This window comes from Giraffa tippelskirchi, chromosome 5 (genome assembly GCF_054371585.1).
Source record: "Giraffa tippelskirchi isolate mGirTip1 chromosome 5, T2T-mGirTip1v1.2.pri, whole genome shotgun sequence".
Lineage (NCBI taxonomy): Eukaryota > Metazoa > Chordata > Mammalia > Artiodactyla > Giraffidae > Giraffa > Giraffa tippelskirchi.
Genome location: NC_137279.1, coordinates 164,302,193 through 164,315,835, shown reverse-complemented (window position 1 = coordinate 164,315,835; position 13,643 = coordinate 164,302,193). Strand labels below are relative to the sequence as shown.

Genomic DNA, 13,643 nt, shown 5'->3' with positions numbered 1-13,643 from the left:
TATAATTCAAATTTTTAGAATAATGCCCAGCATATAATATTAGCCATTAATACTGTCCTAAAGTGAATATATAAGGACCTTTTAGCTGCACTTAAAGCAGTTTGCACACATTGTGAAATTCATACAGTTTGATTGGAGTCATTATAGCTCTTTTAAGTCTTATATGAGAATCAGGTTTTAGGCAGCAGTGACAGAAAGACGGCTTCTGGAGGCTGTGTAGTAACCCATCTGAGATGAATTGATTTTGTTTCAGGTGAACCTTCATAAACATCCTGGTTACTACTTACCTGGTTTAGAAATTGACTCCTGAAAATTAAAAGCTGGAAGTATGATTTTTTTTTTTAATATGTTCAGGGTTGCTTTATTATCACTTAAAAAAATATAGTTGGTTTACAATGTTGTGTTACTTTCAAGTATATAGCACAGTGACTCAGTTACACACACACACAGACATACACATGCACACATGTATATATCTTCCTTTTCAGATTCTTTCCCTTATAGGTTACTTCAAAATATTGAGTATAGTTCCCTGTGCTGCACAGTAGGTTCTTGTTGGTTATCTATTTTATATATAGTACTGTGTATATGTTAATCCCAATCACCTAATTTATCCTCCCTCCATCCCAAAGTATGGAGAAGGCAGTGGCACCCCACTCTGGTACTCTTGCCTGGAAAATCCCATGGTTGGAGGAGCCTGGTAGGCTGCAGTCCATGGGGTCACAAAGAGTCGGACATGACTGAGCGACTTCCCTTTCCCTTTTCACTTTCATGCATTGGAGAAGGAAATGGCAACCCACTCCAGTGTTCTCGCCTGGAGAATCCCAGGGACGGCAGAGCCTGGTGGGCTGCCGTCTATGGGGTCGCACAGAGTCGGACACGACTGAAGCGATTTAGCAGCAGCAGCAGCAGCATCTCAAAGTGTGGCTTTTTAACTGGCACTGTTATTTATTATGAAGAACTGTGGTTCTTTATCTGAATTAATTAGAAATGAAAATTTAGATTATTTCTGTTGTTTTTTTCAGCATTTATTTTATTGATATAATTCACATACCATAAATTTGTTTCTTTAAATTGTATGATTCAGTGGTTTTTAGTACATTCACAAAGTTGTATAGTCATCACCACTCTCTATCCCAGAACAGTTTTCTCATTCCTCAAAGCTCTGTACTCATTCCTCCTCCTTGCAGCCCCTGACAACCACTAATCTACTTTCTGTCTTTATGGATTTGCCTCTTATGGACATTTCATATAAATAGAATCACAGCATGTGGCCTTTTGAGTCTGGCTTCTTTCACTTAGCATGTTTTCAAGGTTCTTTAATGGTGTAGAATATCAGTACTTAACTGATGTTTTGCTTGAAAAATATTCCGTTGTTTAGATAAACTGCATTTTGTTTATCCATTTATCACTTAGTGGATTTTTGAGTTGTTTCTAATTTTGGTTCATATAATGTTGCCATGAACATTTATGTATACGTTTTTAAATGGTCATATGTTTTTATTTCTCTTGCATAGATGCCTGGAATTTGTAATTATTGTACACTGTTGTTGCTCTAATTTGCTTAGTGATTTTACTTAACTAAATCTGTTAAGTCTGTATTCTTTGTCAAGGGTGGCCACTGAAGTCTTTGCTTCGTTAGCTTAATGGTCAGCTAACTGCTAGAGAAAGATTTCCTTAAAGGCCTTGATCTAATCAGTCTCCCAGCCTTTGCTGAGGGATTCTGTGTCCATGTTGGGGTGTGTCTTCAGCACTTTAATAAGAAGTTCATAACTCTGCATTAGTCTTGATTCCTTCTAGCTTAGAGCCTCAGAGTCAATCAGTGATGAGAAATCAGGGGCTTTCTTGGGCATGAACAACAGTCCTGCATTTGTGAGTTCTAGGATTTTAAGAGTATTTTAAGGACTCCTATGGAACTTAGTCCATAAATTTTCCTTTCATCGTTTTTGATCAGCTTCTTGTTTACTCCAATTCTTTTTGCTGCTTTGGCAACTGGGATGTTAGACAGTTGCCACTGGTTGTTTCTGACAAGTGTTCTGGACAAAAGGCTGTTTGCAGATGGAACTCTAAGTCAGGTCAGATGAAGACAGGGTTTGACAGAAGAGGTTTCCAGAGATCTGCCAGCCCTGTCTAATAATGACAGTTCTCTGGGGATAGGACTTTCGGAGAAATCTAAGCCTGTTCTCCCCATTTGCCTCCCAGTGGTTCTAGGTGCTGGTTTTGGGGGTTAAAATGATTGTGAGGCTATTGGTTTTCAAGGCCACCATAGAAATGGGGAAGAGGAAATGGATATTGGGTAACTTAAAGTGTCACATATCTCACTGTTCTTACGGAGACACAACCATTTTTTAAAAAATACTCCTCAGATTATTACAAGCCTTTGGTTAATTTCCAGAGTTGTGAAAAAAGATAATATTGACAGTTTCCTCTAGTAATCTCATTGCTTTAATAGAAGAATGAATTTTTGGAGTTTATTCAAAAGTGTTTCTCTACCCTATTTTAAAATTGGATGTTTTAAAAATGCTAGATATGTAGCAATTTATTTTTTCTATATTTCTTTTCAAAAAATTAGTACTTACCGGTCATTTTATTACTAAATGTTTATTTGCGCTAGTGGTGCTCAGTCACTTCAGTCATGTCTGACTCTGTGTGACCTCATGCAGTCTGTCAGGCTCCTCTGTCCGTGGGATTTTCCAAGCAAGAACACTGGAGTAGGTTGCCATATCCTTCTCCAGGGGATCTTCCCAACCCAGGGATTGAAACTGCATCTCTTATATCTCCTGCGTTGGCAGGCAGGTTCTTTACCGCTGGCATCACCTGGGAAGCCCAAATGGTTATTTAGGTGCTTATTATTGTCATGATATAGCAATTAAATACTTTAATGAATTTGTTTTTTTACTTCTTTGTCTATTAATTGTTCTGCATTTATCGAGCATTTGCTCTGTACTGGCTACTGAAATGTAGGTGAATAAGGCATGGTCCCTGTTTCAAGGAGCTTAGTATAAAAATCTGTAACAACTGTGAGAAAGTATGGGTGTTATAATAGTATCATTTACTAGCAGCTGTAGAAGTTTCACCTCTGTATATATCCATAAGACATGGCACACCATCATTTCTCACTTGGACTATTGCACTAGCATCCTCCTCCTCCTCAGCATCATTAGTTTTATCTTTTCAATTCAGTTACTTTATCACAAGAAGAATGATCTTCACAGAGTGCAAATTAGATCATGTCACCTCTGCCTCTTTAACATCTTTGTTATTATCATCAACCATAGGTTCAGTCCCAAAACCATTTTTGTAGCCTACAGCTGTCAGAAAAACCTGATATCTTTTGCCACTCCAACCAGTAACTTATTATGATTTCATGATTCTGGCCTCAGTTCAGTTCCTTGAACATAGGAAAGCTTTTTTTTAACCTCAGAATCTTTGCATATATTGTTTGTTTTGCTGGGAGTATCTATTCCCCAGCTCTGCTTAGCTGACTTCTAATCATTCTGATTTCTGCTTAAATATTACTGAGAGTGGCTTCCTTAAGCACTCAACTCCCGTTCTGAGTTGTGCACTCTTATTTTACCTTGTGCTTTTCACTCATAATTTTTATCACAGGGTTTTTGTATTTGTAATTCTGTGTTTATTTTTGAGAGTATTTGTTTAGTCTATTTTCAACTAGAATGTAATCTCTGAGAAAGAGTGTGCATTTTTACCATAGTATGTCCTTAGTAAATATTCATAAATGAATTAATCAGTCAGTAGAAGGCATTCAGGTAAAATATATACTGATCTGAATTTAGCTTAGGAAGTGCCCAGTTTACCCTGTATCAATGGTTACACGGTCTTGAAGAAATAATATATGTTAGTTAAATGAAAAGGGATGGGATATTCTAGGGATGGGATATTCTAGGGTGTCAGTAGTAAACATCATGTGTAAAGGCCTGGAATAGTGTGAAAATAAGATCTAGGAGACAAGGTTCTCAAATATTTTGGTTTGAATACTACCCCCCAACCAGTCTTAAAATCGAGGACTCTGAAGGGTCTTTTTTTATAAATGCAGGTTATTTTTATTAATTTCATATTAGAAATCAAAAGTGAAAATTTTTTTAGATAATTAATTCACTTAAAAATAATAGTAAACCTACTACATGTTATTCTGAATAATATGTCTCCTATGAAAATAACCTTATTTTCCAAAACAAAATATGACGAAAAGAGTACCGTTATTTTACATTTTTCAAATCCTCTTGATCAGAGACAGCAGCTAGGTTTTCATACCTACTTCTTTATTCATCTATTGCAATATGTTGTATTAGTTGAAGTCTAGGAAACATATCTGATCTCAGATATTGTTGGAAAAGGGAGGAACATTCTCATAACCTTTCAGATAGTTACAAATATTTTTCTTTGGTATTAAATCAAAGCTTAATATGTTAATTGCAATATCAAATTGGAAAACATACCAGTGAACTTTTGTACTTTATTACATTGAAATCCACAGGTCTGTTTTGCATTTTGAGTGGAGCTTCTGCCCATGTATGATTATGTAACATCTTGCATTGGTCATATGGAAAATATTGGGTTAGTGAGATAGCCTGGTGTTCAGAATGGTAACACATTTCATTATATACTATCAAATCATAGTCATTATCCTCTGCACTATAAAAGTAGAAAAGTCTCTTAAATATTGAGAAGCTGTCAAACTTATGGAAACAGATATAAATTATTCTGTTATATAGGATTCTACATATGTATATAGAATTCTGTTATAAGCAGAATTCTAACATTTTACTTGAAAGCTTGAATTTCATCACTGGAACCAAATACTGCCAGTTGTTTCCTTTGAAATGACAGACTTATTTTATTTCCTTTTGTGAAAATGTCAGCAAAATACCCAAGTCTGAATAATCATAGTTACTCTAGAGCAAGGGTTGATGAACTTACTCAGGGTCCCATAGTTAGTAAGTGACTAGAGACCCAGGTCTTTCTGATTCTGATATATTGTATTGCCCCATGTCTAAATTATTTGGGACTTGCCAAAGCATGTTCTTACAATAGTGTATTGTGGTATCTTTCCTAGAGAGCATGAATGGTTTAAACAAGATTTGCCCAGTTACTTATTTCCTGAAGACCCCTCCTATGATGCTAACGTCATTGATGATGAGGCTGTGAAAGAAGTGTGTGAAAAATTTGAGTGTACAGAATCAGAAGTAATGAACAGTTTATATAGTGGTGACCCTCAAGACCAGCTTGCAGTGGCTTATCATCTTATCATTGACAATCGGAGAATAATGAACCAAGCCAGTGAGTTCTACCTCGCCTCTAGTCCCCCAACTGGTTCTTTTATGGATGATAGTACCATGCATATTCCCCCAGGCCTGAAACCTCATCCGGAAAGGATGCCACCTCTTATAGCAGACAGCCCCAAAGCACGATGTCCACTGGATGCACTGAATACAACTAAGCCCAAATCTTTAGCTGTGAAAAAAGCCAAGTGGCATCTTGGGATCCGAAGTCAAAGCAAACCATATGACATTATGGCTGAAGTTTACCGAGCTATGAAGCAGCTGGATTTTGAATGGAAGGTAGGAAATTATAGTATATGAAGAGCATTTGTAGAAGCCATTTTCTGTATAGTAAGCCTATCTGAGCTGCTGAATTGAGTACTAAGATCAATAAAAAGTTGGTTTTGATATGAATTTAGTGGTCTCAATAAATAAATGGGCTGATAAATCCTATTCTTTCCAATAATGTACCATGTGCATTCAAAACAAAACAAATCTTCGTAAGGATGAAGAACTGTCGATGTTGGGGACCTATGTATTTTTGAATTAGAGAATAGCATTCTTGGCTGAGAAACATGGTTGTAATCAACTTGAAATCTCTTGAGAAAATAGTCCACTGTTTCAGCAGGCATCATAACAGTAACAAGTCATGTGTCTTCAAAGATAGTGTATTTTTACCTTTCTCTGTCTTTTTAATGGCAGGTTTTTTTTGTTTGTTTTTGCCAGTAGCTGTAGTGCAGGTGGTTGATACACATTATACCAGCAGGGCCTGTTTATTTAGTAAACAAATACTTTTCTGTAAGTTGAGAAAATTTCTTATTTGGCTAGTATTTTTAGTCCTTAGTTGTGATATATTTTTGTTACTCTCATCCCACATTTTGCTTTATTAGTATTTCTTTGTTTTTTATTAGTACTCAAATTCATTTCAATTCTATTTGACTATATGTGGGGGGGATCTGTTTTTCACATTCAGGTATCTTTTACTCTTGTTCCTTTCTTGAGTTCTGTGAATGTACTTTTAAGGGAAGAAAAACATGTTCAAACATACCATGTAAATATTCATTTGACATGTTTTTATTTCATTATTTATATATGGAATGAATAAACAATAGTGAAAGTGAAAGTTGCTCAGTCATGTCTGAATCCTTGTGACCCCACGGACTACACAGTCCATGGAATTCTCCAGGCCACAATACTGGAGTGGGTAGCCTTTCCCTTCTCCAGGAGATCTTCCCAATCTAGGGATCAAACCCAGGTCTCCCACATTGCAGGTGGATTCTTTACCAGCTGAGCCACAAGGGAAGTCCAAGAAGACTGGAGTGGGTAGCCTATCCCTTCTCCAGGGGATCTTCCTGACCCAGGAATCCAACCGGGGTCTCCTGCATCGCAGGCAGATTCTTTACCAACTGAGCAGTGAGGGAATAAACAATAATATTTCCTTAATACCATTTAAGAAAGATCTCCCTTTTCTGAACAGTTTTATTTAGTTAGTTAAAAAAGACATGTTGGTGTCTTTAAAAGTCCTTATTGAGAAATTTTTGGAAGTAATTTGATAAGGTATTTTGAAAACTAGAATCTTCTTTATCTGAGTTGCAGTTTTATTACCCTCAGAAGACAAATAATGCCTTCCTCACAAGATTACTATGATACTTAAACTTTGTGACAGTAGCTATTAACAGTGCCTGATTCAAACCATTAACATGTTATATATTTCCTTTTTCTGTCTGTTCTACATTCATAGTTAAAGGTATTCAAATTGAGACAGGGAAACCAAAATATGTTGGCAACCAAAATATGGTTTAGAGTGAGGCGAGTCTGAAAAGAAGGCTAGACTCTTAAGAGTCTCTGAGTTCCCTTTCAGTTTTAATTGCTGTATACAGTACTGTTGAAAGTGAAAGTCAGTCAGTCATGTCCGACTCTTTGCGACCCCATGAACTACATGTAGCCTGCCAGGCTCCTCTGTCCATGGAATTCTCCAGGCAAGAATACTGGAGTGGTTTCAGTTTCCCACACAGTACTGTTAGTGGGGATTAAATAAATACTAAACAACTATGTAATATAAAAAACAATCATTCAGAAGTTTGTTCTCTACCCCACCCCTTCCAATTATTTGTTTAGATATTATTCTTTACAATAAAAATAATGGAAATTATTTTATAGTTTTTTATTTTGAATGTTTTTCCATAAAGAAGATTTTTCATTTTAGGTAGTGAATGCATACCATCTACGTGTAAGAAGAAGAAATCCAGTGACTGGCAATTATGTGAAAATGAGCTTACAGCTGTACCTGGTTGACAATAGAAGCTATCTTTTGGACTTTAAAAGCATTGATGGTAAGGAAGCCATGCAAGCATGAGCTCTGAGAAGATAAAACTTGGCACTAGTTGACAAGATGTTAAATCATCTCAAAGACATGGTGGGTAGTCTTCTATACTGGTTTTTAGTAATCTAGATTTAACTAAGAATGTAAGTGAAACAAAAAGAATTGAAGATAAGGAAAATTTCTAATCTAGCACTTCTTTTGGAGACGTGCTTCCTCGTTTTAAAAAAAAATCATTTGAAGTGTTGACTATGGAGGAAAATAAGGAAATAATTTTTACCTACAGTGAGCTGAATTAGGTTCTTTGTCACACTTCTCCTTTCATATTTTATCAGTAAGCATTATAATATCTAAAATTCCCTGTCGATTAGCTTCTTTTATCTTGGGTGGCCATGGTGTCCAGATAGGCCTCTCCTGGGATTTGGGTTGGATTTTATGCCCATGGCCATCCAAGAGGCAAAGGAGTCAGAGGAGGTAGTCATGTCCAAGGATCTAGTATGAGTCGAGAGTCATACCTGGCTGAGCAAATGTGCTTATTCTGCTCAGAGTCCCAAGTGGGATGTGAGCAGACTAAACCAAGGGTCTACTGCTGGATGGAATCAGAGGAAAACCGAGTTCAGAGTTAAGGAAGCTGTTTTCAACAGTTTAAACTGTATTCTTAAACTGCCATCAACTATAGCTGTGTCTATATGGTCCCTAGAACACCTTTATCAAAATTACCCAGAGTTCTTATTAAAATGCAGATTCTTGGGAACTCTCCCAAACCTAGCAAATCTGAATCTCTGGAGATGGGTCCTTGGGAAACTGGGAATCAGCATTTTTAACAAGATTTCCTTTGCCCCTTCGGCAATTGCAGTGTGCTCTGAAGAATCAGTGCGATTGTAATTTTTGTTTTTATCTTAATTATTTTGTTGTTGTTGATACACTGCAAGAAAATAATCCTCCAAAGGTGTGCTTTCTTCAGATAAGAGGGTATCAGGAACCTTTGACTTCAAGGTTGCTGTCAAACAGTATGTTGAGAAGGATTTAGTCATCACATTTTGACTGTGTAGCAGTGTTAACAGTTGGTTAGTGATGTCCTTTACAGTTGTGGGAGGGAAAAGTTTTTGCCACCCCTACTCCTAAAACACTGCAACATGACATTGGCTCCCAGGATGCCCTAGCTCAGATGTGTTCACTTAATATTCTGAATAAGGTACCTTCATAGGAAGGGCTGGGGCGAATACACTGTTCATGTAAATTGCTCTTCTTTGGTCCATTTCAGATGAGGTGGTGGAGCAGAGGTCTGGTTCCTCAACGCCTCAGCGGTCCTGTTCTGCTGCTGGCTTACACAGACCACGGTCCAGTTTGGATTCTGTAACTGCGGAGGGCCATTCACTCTCTGGCTCTCTCACGGGCTCCTTGACCGGAAGCATGTCATCCTCTGTCTCACCTCGCCTGGGCAGTCACACCATGGATTTTTTTGAAATGTGTGCCAGTCTGATTACTACTTTAGCCCGCTGATGATCTTTCCCTAGTTTTTTTCTGTTATTGCACTGTGAAAATCAGATATATTCTTTAAATTATTATTTTACTTATAGATATCACATACTCTGAAGTACTGGTTGAGAGCCGTGACTGTCTCCAGGGGACACAGTACCATTGAAATTTACTGAAAAGGAAAAGTCTGACATTTTATTTACTGTAGATATCTGTAATTCTGTTTTGCCTATTATAAATTCACATAGGCAGTATCTTTAATATGTGAACACTGATGAAGATTATTGTTAACCTAAAATTGTGGATTCACTACAGATTATTAATATACCTTTACTGGTGAACCATCTCAGTCAACAGGTAGTTTGGCAACATCTTGCTTTACTGTTTAGTGTAGGTAAATCAAGTTTGCTTCCTAAATTTCAGCAGGCTTTAAGCTGTATTTATGCATAAGAAGATTTAAAAAGAACATAAATATTAGTAAGATAGTATTTAAATGTTGAAATCTTAAGAGCCAGCCCACTCCCCCCAAATTTTAGAACCAAATTCTACTAGCAGTTTCTGCAGATATTGCCCAGTGTTCAACAGAAGGGCTGTGGTCCTGAAACAGGTAATGGTCATTTCCAGGTTCCTTCAAAATAGCTATCACCAACCAGAGGTTTTATCTTGAGATTTTCCTGAATAACATATATAAGAGCCTTCAAGGTTCTACTCAGTACTGGAACATCTGGAATTACAACTTTTGTCTTTTTTCATAAACTTGTATCATTTTACAACATGCCTTCAAAATCTACCTTTCTCAAGTTCTTTTTCACTGTATTTATTTTTGTACTCCCGCAAGCATGATAAAACAGTTAAATGAAACAAAGCAAAATGTCAACAGTCCCTTCAAGAGAACTCTTTGGTCTCTTACTGTGTGTGGTGGTGAGGAGTGTGTGTGTACCTGTCCTTTTTCATCCTGTAATGCTAATTACTCACCAGAAGTTTGTTATTGTAGTCACCCCACTCCCTCACCTTCCCTAATCACCTTTGTCTTTGTTTATTGTTTGATCCTTAGTGGCTGATGGACTTATTTTTGAAATCTTCTCTGGGTCTCTTTCTTTGTTCTACATCTTGGTTGCTAGCCATCCAATTTGAAACACTGTTCTGGCCCTAAGGGCTTTTGTGTACTTCCAAAGCTTGGTAGGCTTGTGACCTTCACTGTTGAACCTGTTAGGGCAGGGAAGCCTTAAACATTCAAAAAAATTCTCTCAGATAAATATATGTGTTGTTTACATATATACGTATATGTATTTGTATACCAGTGCTTTTAAAGGAAAACCAAACTTTTTTTTGGCTTTGTGAAAGTTTTTTTAAGGCTTTAAAAAAAAAAAACCCTATATAAAGCAGGGTAGATAATAGCCCATTGATTATATTGTTTTAGTAAAAAATATTTAATATTTAAATTATGTGTAATTTATCTAATTTGTATTTATTCGTCTTGTTTAATATGTTGTAATTAACAGTCTCATTCACCTGACTTAACCCTAGAAATGATTAAGTGATTAAGCTCTTGAAAACAAAAAGTGAACACTTCCTTGACAGGTTTCTCTCTCTTTGCCAAAAATAATGTGTTTTCTACCAAGAAGCAAATGAGAATGTTAAACCAAATTTCTCTTGTGTTTGGGAAAGACAAGTATGTCTGTCTTTAAAGAGTTTTGAGTCAGGAGTTTGCAGTGTGTCACATAGTATTGTTTAGCAGAACTTTAAAAAATGGTATTACACAACTTTTAAGGATGACTTAATATCAAAATACAAGGAATCCTTTGTTTGCCAATTTGAGAAAGAGAGTGGGGTTGCAGTTAGGTGTTTTACAAATTTGAACCTTTGAAAGATTGCCATCTAGTGGCATCAAAATATGCTTTTTTGTGTATATTTTTATAGGGATAAGCAGACCTGCTGCATTAATCTTGATGTGTATATACATCTGGCAAAATTTTGGCCCCAACAAATGTATAAATACCTCTTTTGGGAAACACAGGGCCATCTCATAATATTTGCCTGTTAATGGGATGACCTTCAAAATAAATTAATCTGACTCCTTACTCCTAATGACAAAATCCCTAATAATTTTGAAGGCAGAAAAACAGTAGGAAGGAATTCAGTGGCATTTTAACTTCCTTAGTTTAATGAATCAGATGTTAGAAACATTAAAATTGCTTTATATGGTTATCATTTTTTAAAGTTAAAAAATTACTATTTTTTCATTCTTGCCAGTATTTATGAATATCTACATTTCAAGAGCTACGAGTTTTCAGAGAACCAAGGGTCACAGTTTGGGTTCTTGTGTGCTGAAGTTTCTAGGGACAGCTCTTCTGTGGATGTAGATGTTGTAACACATTGGTCTGCAGAGAGAAGATTACAGGAGGCTCAGTCCAGCATAATAGGTCTAGAATATTTTCATAGGAGGCTCTTTGCTGCTCATGCAGGACGAGGGAAAGAATCAGTTGCTAAATTCCCATATTTCAGTCTTGTAACCTGGGTGAGTGTGGATGTGGTATGTGGTAGATAGACCTGGGGTAGGAACACTTTCTTCATGTTATGATTTTGTAGGAGAACTCTGTTATTAGGCTACAGATAAAGTCTTAGCTATATCATGGAAATGGAGTCCATCATTGGTTCTAGAACAGCATTTCTGAAACTGCGTTCTGTGAGTTGCTCTGCAGAAAGGGGATTTCACTGAGCAAGTCTGATAAATGAAACATGTTACTCTCCTGCTTGAAGATGACAAAGGATGTGACCATTAAAGACTTTGACCAGTCCTTCTGTGGAAAAAGAAAATCATTTAAATTTGTTTAATCCTGCTTTGTCCAAATTAATTTAAACATTGTTTTAAACTTACTATCCCCTAGGGAAAAAAGCATATTCGGAAATTGTGATTTTAAGAAAATTATTGTACCAGGTTGCCATAATTAGGTAGATAAAAATAAAACTAAGATTTCATTTGCCCTTACCCGTTGTTGGAGAGAATCTGATTCAAAATCAGAATTATTTTAACCTGTATACATATTCATCTTGAGCGAATGCTGGGTTAGTGGAATTCTGCATGTCTACAACTTACTTCATAGCATTTTGATTGTCTTAATCAGGTTTGGTATTTTGTGGAGAGCAAAATTTATTCTTTTTTGTGTTGAATGGATAACTGAATAAACCTTAAATAAGATTACTTCTAAAAATGGTGTAAGAGACTAGTGACTAATGCTTTGGCTCAATGGGTATTGAGTCAGTAGCTTTGATTCCTTCTTTCAGAAAGTGTAATCAGTGAACATTTTCTTAACACTTTTATATAAGTAGACACCAAATTTAGATCTAATTCCAGTTATTCTTCAATGAAGGAACAAACAACATCCCAAATTACATATGTAAGGTGGGAGGCAGGCTATTACAAGTTGGGCTTTTGTTTTGATCAACAGACTTTTGAGACACTTTTGTAACCTCTGGTGTTTGCATTCCTTGATACTTGCTAGCTGTAAAGAGAATCCAGGAGCCTAAATTATTCGGAAGTAACAGTATTCCATGTCAGGCAATTGGCTATATGTAGTACAGACAGTTCTCCCCTTTCCTTTCTGCAAATAGTTTTCCTGTGACAGTTACATAATCCTGGGCTTGCTTTCTCTTATTCCCTAGCCAGTTTGTACTCAGGGAATACAAATTGATTTTTATATTAGATGAGATATAATTGAGAAAATAATCATTGACAGCTGTTACAGATCTTTGACTATTTGGATTTTTCTGAAAATGTACATTTTATTGAATTAATCTAAGCAATGTACCTTTGATTTTATAAACTGAATGATCTTGGAATCTGCCTGCCATAGGCACTGCATCTTTGTCTCTTCACTGATTAATAATTTAAAATCTTGTTAATGACTGTGAAATCTAAGTATCTAAATGCTAGACATATTCACAGTTTTGTCTGTTTTTATTTTTTTTTTTAAAGACCTCCACGTTTTCAGTTTGGCGTTTCTTTACCTGATCCTTTTGTCACTTTGTGACTTTTTAAACAGAGAATGTACTTTTTTTTTTAAATAATAGATCTCAGAGACTCTAAAATTCTGGATGAGGGATCTGTGCAATTTGTTTCTAAGTCACATCCTGTGTTGGGCCTCATTTTTATAACCTCTGAAGTGGAAGGGATAGATTAAAAGACCTCTAGGTTACCTTTGAGCTTTAAAATTCTGTCTCTTCTCTGTCTTTTCATATGATTTGTATTAGCGTTCACTTTTTACGTGCTGAGAGATTGTATACTAATGTGAATGATCTATATTTGCTTGGCGAGGTGTTTTGAAGATACATACCTGAATGTTTTTCTAAACACAGCTGCCCCCCTGGAATACAAATGGCAAAGTCATCCAGAAAACCAAACATGTTAAAATATTAATATCATGTATGTGTACTTGCCATAAAGCAAAAGATGACAAATTTGGAGTGATGGAAGTGTTCCATATATTTTAACAGTGATTGTGGCTCAGCTGATAAAGAATCCGCCTGCAATGCAAGAGACCTGGGTTCGATCCCTGGATTGGGAA

At 36.3% G+C, this 13,643-nt stretch overlaps 1 protein-coding gene across 16 annotated transcripts in view; it reads left to right on the top strand.

The window, feature by feature from the left end:
• The window catches only part of PRKAA2 (protein kinase AMP-activated catalytic subunit alpha 2), a 199,381-nt gene that overhangs the window by 55,252 nt on the left and 130,486 nt on the right, over positions 1-13,643 (top strand). For 5 of the 16 annotated variants that reach the window (XR_014052803.1, XR_014052801.1, XR_014052804.1 and 2 more), the window contains 2 exons: positions 5,075-5,579; positions 7,486-7,612. The exons of 2 other annotated variants lie outside the window; for them this stretch is intronic. Coding sequence is in view for 5 of the 14 variants with exons in the window: in XM_081486768.1 (XP_081342894.1) it covers positions 5,075-5,579; positions 7,486-7,612 (632 nt within the window). In the remaining 9 variants the exon portion in view is untranslated. Of the gene's footprint in view, positions 1-5,074; positions 5,580-7,485; positions 7,613-8,863; positions 12,291-13,643 lie in introns of those variants that run through there. 9 more of the 16 variants (XM_081486767.1, XM_081486764.1, XM_081486765.1 and 6 more) reach the window with 5 other exon arrangements.